Raw genomic sequence first — 8,876 nt, forward strand, 5'->3', positions numbered from 1 at the left:
GGCTGTGATATCTACCAGCACTGAAAGGGCTGCAACGCAATGACAGACATGGTGAGCCATGTTAATACTATCAGGCTAAAAAATAGACTTGTACTGTGCGTAACAAGGGCTGAATCAGTGCAAAACATGGGCTGAATCAAAGGACTGAATTGTGAAAGAAGTGGGACTTATTCGGGGGGTGAACTATGGACAGAACTGTGCTAAAAACTAAGGCTGAATCCAAGGACAGAATTGTGCTAAAACACTGAGTATATCTATGGGCTGAAATGTGCTAGCAGGGAGCATATTCATGGGCTGAAATGCTAGTAGCAGGGCTGATTTGTGGGTTCAAAATGTGCATGAAACAGGGGCTGATTCATGTGTTGAAACTAAATAAATCTTCCCCATCCATGGAAGATTGATGTCTAAGAAAATCTAATCCCTCGTAATCCTCAACCACCATTTCTTCAATAAAGCACTGTTAACAATTCTAGTTCTACAAATATCCAGAGATCCAGACTAAGTGAACACGTCCCACTTCACAAGTTTTGTCTTCCTTGGTTTGTCTCTATACACTAGAGGAAATCTATTTGGATCTTCAAACCCATGCTACAACCAAGGTAAAATGATATATTCAAGGTCTTTCTGAACTTAAGCCACTGAAAAGAAGTCAAGGACATCAATGTGCCAAGTGTTAAATTCACATGGCTGCCATGGGTAGCATAGCATACCTCATGAATTGAATAGCAACTAAGAAAAGAAAACTGCTAACATTGTATCCTCACAGACTTATCATGAAATGGGAAGGAGCTTCCTTCCAGGAAAAAAATGGGTCCATAGATTTGTACAACAAAATTACAGAGATTCGCTTCTGAAGCGTCATCCTGTTCATTGACTTTAGCCAGTTGCTAAAGTCAATGAAACCAATGGGAATTTACAGTGGCATATTTGGCATTTTATATTCAATTCACGAGTTCATGCTAAGCTATATAACTGTTACTATTTCAATTGTTAATTAGAGTAATGACAAAAATATATTAATTGCAGGAACACAAATACCTCTCGGTGCCAGGAAAAAAGTTGAAAGCATGAGCCTTTTCCAAATGCCATGCCTTTTTGGACAGCAAAGACCTGCAATCCTGTTCAACAGAAAATGCTCAACAATAATCCAAGGGATCATGGATTCCATTCCTCAGTTCACAACAGATAAATGCATCTGATGACCTTGCTTCTCATCGCTGCCTACAATAAGGGCTGTAATCAAAACAGAACCGCTCCTTGAGGAAAAAATATCCAAACAGAGAAAAAATTAAAAAAGAACAATAAAGAAGTGAGGGGGGAAATGGAGATAAAAGAAGAACAGATAATCAAAACAGAACCGCTCCTTCAACAATCCACCATCAGCCTCCTCTCCTCCATCTCAACATCACCTCCTTCAACAATCCACGATCAGCCCCCTCTCCAAGACATCGCAACAACCATCATCTCTATACCTTATAAAATTCCCATTTGGAATAGACAACACAGAGACATTAAATAGCTTAAATTTGTACGAATTGTACATCAAAATACCTTACATAAAAATAACATAATGTGGCAAAATACACTATATGTGTAGATTGACTGTAATGATGCACTACTTCAAACTTAGAAATGAAATATAAAGGTTCATACATCAACCATAAAAATGGAATAAGACAAAGGGACTGAAGTGTTTCGTGTTTGGTTAAGTACATCAAAACCTCATACAAAAAGTTACCAAAATCCATGCATGTACTAAAGAACAGAAATAGAAAAGACACAAGAAACTGGCTTAAGTGCTTCCTGTTCGTTTGACCTGCAAAAAAATATTTTAGAATAAGTGACAGATTCAACAAAGTCGAAATAAATTTATTAATAAATAAAAATATCATATACTTACAAAGGAAGAAACCCATGGCACATGTCCTCCTGCGGCGTCTCTAATAGTTTTGCGTCGTCCTGATGGTCTTATTAGAGGTTCAGTACCCACCATTGCAACCCTGATACTAACCAGAGAGAATCCATCTCCCATTGGTTTGCCATCAACTAGAGTCATCGGATCATCACTCACAAGAAGTCCCTTGGCCACTTCAAGCCTCGGTTCTTTCATGCTCATCAAAATAACCTTAGCAACATTAAAGAAATGAAGCCAAGTACATTTATACTCCAAAATTATAATAGTAAAGAAAATACATGATTAATTGGATGAAAACGTAAAAACCATTTATACCTCAGGGCGGGAGCGATCTATATTGATACTAGAGGGGGACGAAGCATCCATTCGTGTAGGTGTCCCCTCAGCGGGAGCCTTAAATATTTTAAGGTAGATCCATCATTCAAAAGCATCATATCACATATTTATAACTAACTCCTAACGAACAAAATTCAAATTTTACAAGGCTGCGCATGTAAGTCGATATGAAATCATCAATCTTTTGGGTAATAGCCTCCTTAAACTGGCTATTCTCCTCCCTAAGTTGTTCAATTACATCTCTTTGTTGTTCGATCTGTGTACAGTAATTCATGCGACTTGAGGATGACCCAAATGTGTTAGTCAAGTTTGCACCATATCCCATCATCCGCACTCGGCCACGCCTTTCTGATCCCACACACTGGGCAAAGCCGTCGTCCCTAGCAACAATGCCGGTAGTGGTAGCCTCTGGATGTTGTGTCTCATACTCTTTAAATTTGTTCTGAAAGTAAAATAAAGATAACTTATACGAAAACTACCCAGTTAAACCAAGAAATATATACATATAAACATTTTATACCCTAACATACCATCAGTTCCTCTGAGGCTGGATCAACAGGCTTCCCATTCTTCTTCGTATGAGTACGCTTAAACATTTCGATGCGGCTAAGATTCCCACTCGCCTCACTATGTATCATTGCGAAACTCTTACTTCCCGCAGTATGCATACTTTTTTGTTTGGACCTATTAGCCTTATTGGTTTTACTCAGCTCCTGCAATTTAGAATTAATATAATATAAATTATAAATCTCGAGCTTGAATGAAATCACAGAAAAACCAAAACAATAATATCACATCTTACCTGACCTAGCGGGGAACGCCAATGGATGCAAAGTTTCGTCCACTGCGATTGTTCTACTCTCGGCTCTGTGCATGGCATATTTTCATCGAAGTACTGTTTTTTGATCTTACACTTCCAATTTTTCCATTTCAGACCGATATTACTAATCACCCGACCGATATTACTAATCACCCAACTCTTATGTATCTCATGAACATCGTAAGTTTGCTAAAAGGTCATGTAAAATGTTAATAATATGATGGAATTAAAATGAATGCAATAAGAAAATCTAACATAAATTTCATTTTCATCGTACCTGAACAATATCCCACACATCTTCTTTGTTTTCATTCGGCATTTGTCTCCAATCAAGATAGTCAATGGGCAACTTAGGACCAATTCTCGCAACAGAGCCTAGGAAACTCGTGAATTTTTTCCCTGTTTTACCTATAGGCTGGCTCAGCCCATTGAACTTCACTCTCTTCTTCGGGCCTTGTTTTCCCCACGTATCTTTGCAATAAGTCGGACCCCGAGTCCTCCTCGACGAGGAGGGAACATCTTGTGTCTCTGAGGGCTGGGAGTGTGGCAGCTCATCCAAGTGCTGAGCCAGGTCATCTTGGTAGTGATCCTGAGCATCATCAGATGAATCTTGATCCTGTAACCGTGATGATGGCCTCAAGAGATTTTGTCGTGTCATCTCTAATTACCTGCACAAGATTATCAATTGAGATTAGTATTTAAATTAAAAAACATACAACTAGTGTAAAAAAAAGATAACAATTTCACAATTTAAAAGTGGGTCAAATAACAATGAGAGAACAAAATTATAGAAATAACAACAATGAATAATAATTTAAAATTTTGATGGTATGAATAATAATTTAACAAGTCCCTAGCTTAATGCATCAAATAAACAAACTAACCTACTCGTGAGGCTAATGCATCAAATGAAAAAAAATACTACAATAATAAGCATGAAAGGGCCAATTGTAGATATTCTAGTGGATGCTCCTTCATGAAACTAACAACCAATTGAAAATAATAATTTACAGTTTTGCCAAATAAATAAAATTGATTTAAGAGTGTAGTGACCATACTCTAGATCATCCATGTCAACATTAGCATCGTCAGTATCATCTTCGTCACTACCATCTGATTCACTATCAATTCTTCGTCATCATCTTGAATTTTTTGGGTCAAGGTTTCCAACGGTTCATCAAATATTGTCCCAACTATATCTGTCCGTTCCCATCTACCAATGTCTTCCAAATTTTGGATTTCCACTGCCTCGGTCTGGACATATGCTTCCTCATTTTCCCCACCCACGTCATACAAGTCCCTAGGTTTCGTCTTCACAACCACATGCCAATCTTTTTTGCTGGGGTGATCTTGCACGTAGAATATCTGCTCAGCTTGAGATGCAAATACAAAAGGCTCATCTTTATAAATTTGTCGTGCCATATTTACAACCGTATAGCCGAACTCATCTATTTTCATTCCCCTGTCCGGTGTCAGAACATCAAACCAATCACACTTGAAAAGTAATGCCTTCAGTCTTCCGTAATAGTTAAGTTCCAAGATATCTGTCAAAACACCGTAATAACTAACATCTCCTGCCATTGGATTCCGATCCCTAGAGCTTGAAAAACTTCTTGTACTTGCAGTGACAACAACCCCGCTATTTTGTGTTTTTTTTAACCGTTCGTGACTTTTCGTATGAAAGCGGAAACCTTTACTAATAAACCCTTTGTATTTCGTAACGACGGTCGATGGACCTCCGGCTAACCATCTAAGCTTTTCTGATAGCTACTCACTTCTTGAACGATGCAACTCTTGAACCTATTTAGAATTTGATCGTTCAATTACAAAGATCAACATTTTTGCTAAATAAACTTGAAGATTTGCGTATGGTTCATAACAAACTTACATGTGTGCGGAACCAAGTTGGAAAATTTTTGTTGTGAATGTTTTCTATAACCCTTGGTCTACCACGAGGATGCTGCGTTTGAATATGTTTAAGGTGTTCTCTGCATAGAAATTAATGTTTGTTAGAGAAAAGAGCTTTAACGTATTTGCTCAATAAATGATTAGACAATTTAATTGACTTACTCAATAAATGGTTCAACTACAGGGCAGTTGAAGAGAACATATCGATGTGCTTGATCAACAATGAGTTGATCTAAGGCACACGTCTTAGCGTTGCCTATAGGGCGTCCTGCTACGGAAAAAATAGTGAATCCTTCTTCTATTTCACTCGGAATATCCTCATCATTTCTAACTGGTCGATTCAACTTTGATTCAACACCTTCAAAATATCTCGAGCAAAATGTCATACATTCTTCTGCCAGGTACCCCTCTGCAATAGATCCCTCGGGACGACTTCTATTGCGCACATATGACTTTAATGTGAGCAGGTACCTAAACGAAAACAACTTTTCATTACTTTCACTAATACGAATAAATTTTCAAGTATGAAAAACAATTTCATGAACTATGCATACCTCTCTATGGGGTACATCCATCGGTACTGTACCGGTCCAGCCAACACTGCCTCGTCTGCTAAATGTATAGGTAGGTGCACCATGATATCAAAAAAGGCAGAAGGGAATATCTTTTCCATATGACAAAGTGTTAGTGTAATCCGATCTTGGAGTTGGAGGAGGTCACTTACATTAAGGACTTTTGAACATAACTCTCGGAAAAAGTTACATAGTTCAATCAATACCGAGCTGACATTCTTAGGCAATGATGAGCGTACAGCTAACGGAAGTAGTTGCTGCATCAAAACATGACAGTCATGGCTCTTTAACCCGGAAAGCTTGCGCTCTCGAACATTCACACGCCGCGAGATATTAGACGAATAGCCATCTGGAACTTCGATGTCCTTCAGGATGTTGCAAAGAACTTCTTTCTCCTTTGGAGACATTGTGAAACATGCTGGGGGCAAGTATGTTTTGTTCCTCTCATTATTCATCGGGTGAAGTGTTCTTCTTAGTTTCATTTCTTGCAAATCTAGCCGCACTTTTACAGTGTCCTTTGTTTTTCCTTCAATATTCAGTAATGTCCCAATTACACTGTCACATACATTCTTCTCAATATGCATCACATCTAGGTTGTGGCGTAGTAGGAGTGTTTCCCAGTACGGCAGACTGAAAAATATACTTTTCTTCTTCCAATTGTGTTCCTTGGGATGCTTCTCTTTTTTCTTAGATGCAGAATTAGAACTTCCTTGGTCCAATGTATTCTCCTCAGTTCCACTTTTTTCCGACGGGTGCTTTTCTTCTTCGGATCGGTATCTTTCTTTTTGTCAAATGTTGTGTTAATACTTTGTAATTGATGAAATACCTGTGTCCCTGACAGGGGGATCGGAGTTGACCTCTTTTCTACAGTGCCATCAAAAGCAAACTTTTCAAACCTAAATTTAAGGTTCTCCTCTAAGAAACGCCGGTGACCCATGTAACAAAATTTTCTTCCATGCTTCAAACGAAGAGAACAGGTGTCCTTATTGCAAGAAGGACATGCAAGTTTTCCTTTGGTGCTCCATCCCGACAAGTTAGCATATGCAGGAAAGTCACTAATCGTCCACAAAAGTGCTGCATGCATTTGAAAATTCTCTTTCTTTGATGCATCATAGGTCTGCAAACCTGTCTCCCATAGTTCCTTCAACTCTTCAACCAAGGGTTGTAAGTAGACATCAATATCATTTCCTGGACTAGATGGGCCAGGAATTAGCAACGACATCATTATATATGGTTGCTTCATGCACATCCATGGTGGCAAGTTATATGGAATGAGCACAACAGGCCATGTGCTATGAGCAATACTCATCGTCCTAAATGGATTGAATCCGTCGCTTGCTAACCCAAGTCTGATATTGCGAGGCTCTGAGGAAAACCATTGGTGAATGTAGTCAAAAGTTTGCCATGCCGCAGAGTCTGCAGGATGCCTTAATATATCATCTTTCGTACGGTTGTCATGATGCCATGTCATGAAAGAAGCCGTTTTGGTAGACATGCATAGCCTCTGCAACCTCGGCTTTAAAGGAAAGTGACGCAGAATCTTTGCACGGACTTTTGGGTATGTAGAGGATGAATGAGTTCCCTGATCTTCCGAATACCATTCAGTTGTTTTCCACCTTGAAGCCCCACACATGCGACATGTCTCCTCGTTGGAGGCTTCCTTCCAGTATAGCATACAGTCATTAGGGCATGCATCAATTTTATCGTAATGGAGGCCCAAATCCCCAACAATCTTCTTCGTTTCATAAAAGGATTTCGGCAGTGCAGCACCCTCAGGAAGTACCTCTTTCAACAATTCAAGCAACATGGTAAATGACTTGTTACTCCACCCATTCAGACACTTTATGTGAAACAACCGAACCACGAAAGATAATTTTGTGAACTTGCTTCCAGGGTATAATTCATGCTCGGCATCTTGTAATAATTTATAAAACTTCTCTGCATCTCCACCAGACCCGTCCCTACTTGCATCTGCTAGCTCAACGTCCTCATCTGCTTGTCCACCATCATCGTGGTTCGACCTTGGATATAAATCATGTAACACTTCATGCATTTCATCTTCTATAATTGGTTCATCGACCACTAGATTAGCATTATCATCCCTACCAAGAGTTGACATTTCCCCATGATAAATCCATCTAGTGTAGCCCGACAACATCCCATGCCATAGCAAATGTGCCATGGCGTCATCTTTATCAACCCTTCTAATGTTGCCACATTTCGTACACGGGCAGAATATCTTTCCTTCAACAGCTCCATGAGCAAATGCGAAGTTAAGAAATTGAACAACACCTTCCTCGTACGCTGGGTCATTCCTATTTTATTCAAATCCAGACACACATTAGACATCGTAAAATAATGCATCTCCTTCCTAATTTATACTATATTTGGAAAACTAAAGCTTCAGGTGGCCATACCTTGGAAGTTGAATCCAACTTCTATCCATAATTGTTTTTCTAATTTTCTCCAAAACAGAAGAAAATGATGGGAAGAAAAGCGTACAACTGAAACCACCATGGAGATCCGGTCGGATGTTAAACCCGGATATGATTGTCCCTAATATCATGGGTATTCACTGAAGAAGTAAATGATTGTCTCTAAGAATAATTAACTTGTTGGAATTTTGTGATCCAAAGCACATGTATCAACTCAAGGGGAAATAAAAATGAGATTTAAAAACTTCTTTATGCATCATACGAACAACAAAATGCACCACAGCCAATGCTTCTACAGTCCAACCGTATTCCAACTAAGAAGAAACAACATATATACAATTCCCTCTTTATATAATCAAGTAAAGTCAAGACTAAGATGCTTCCTTCTATACATAATAACTACGTCTTAGATATGTGAGAATTGACTTTGCTACCTCCAGAATGCCATTAATACCTTCAAAGAGATTGAGAGAGAGAGAGAGAGAGAGAGAGAGACATGCAAAAAGATCTCTCACTAAAGATAGCTGATGATGAAGAAGAAGAAGAATTACTACTAGATGAAGGTCTGAACCAACAGCATGAAGAGAATAAAAAACATAGAGAAGAAGAAGAAAATGAAAAGCATCTTTAGAAAAACCCTTTTATGTCATATTTCGCCGAAATTACCGAAATTTCCAAAAATTCGACCGAAATTTCCTTGTAGATTTCGTAAATTTCGGATTTCGGTCGTTTTGGTGTCGGTGTTGACCGCAATCTGAAATTTTAGATTTCGGTGGAAATTTCAAACCATGTTCAGAACTATGCCACCTTATCTCACTAGCTTCCACCCCTTCCAGAGCGGGGAGAAATAGTAGAACCAAACGAAGAAATTCCTCTCTTTGGAAGGAGAT

General features: G+C 38.8%; 1 protein-coding gene and 1 long non-coding RNA gene across 2 annotated transcripts; both read right to left on the minus strand.

Annotated features, from left to right (window-relative positions):
* Window positions 1-1,733: 1,733 nt before the first annotated feature.
* LOC143882533 (uncharacterized) lies at window positions 1,734-2,286 on the minus strand. The gene is made up of 3 exons (XR_013252259.1): window positions 2,231-2,286; window positions 1,901-2,125; window positions 1,734-1,816 (listed from the first exon to the last, which is right to left on the minus strand). It is a non-coding gene; the product is annotated as an uncharacterized LOC143882533 (long non-coding RNA).
* Window positions 2,287-5,699: 3,413 nt separating this feature from the next.
* Window positions 5,700-7,997, minus strand: LOC143888572 (uncharacterized). The gene is made up of 4 exons (XM_077393018.1): window positions 7,969-7,997; window positions 6,448-7,866; window positions 5,758-6,328; window positions 5,700-5,711 (listed from the first exon to the last, which is right to left on the minus strand). The coding sequence occupies exons 1-4, from the start codon at window positions 7,995-7,997 to the stop codon at window positions 5,700-5,702; spliced, it is 2,031 nt and encodes a 676-aa protein (XP_077249133.1).
* Window positions 7,998-8,876: the final 879 nt, after the last annotated feature.

This window comes from Tasmannia lanceolata, unplaced genomic scaffold (genome assembly GCF_043159265.1).
Source record: "Tasmannia lanceolata isolate RefF3 unplaced genomic scaffold, GAP_Taslan_0.1 ptg000002l, whole genome shotgun sequence".
Taxonomy (NCBI): domain Eukaryota; kingdom Viridiplantae; phylum Streptophyta; class Magnoliopsida; order Canellales; family Winteraceae; genus Tasmannia; species Tasmannia lanceolata.

Bases quoted from the DNA above. Each gene is read 5' to 3' on its own strand.
- LOC143888572 (XM_077393018.1), bottom strand. From the start codon at position 7,997: ATGGATAGAAGTTGGATTCAACTTCCAAG. The intron at 7,867-7,968 runs GTATGGCCACCT...TGAATAAAATAG, and splicing joins AGTTGGATTCAACTTCCAAG to GAATGACCCAGCGTACGAGG. The intron at 6,329-6,447 runs GTTTGAAAAGTT...ACAAAAAGAAAG, and splicing joins GAGGAGAACCTTAAATTTAG to ATACCGATCCGAAGAAGAAA.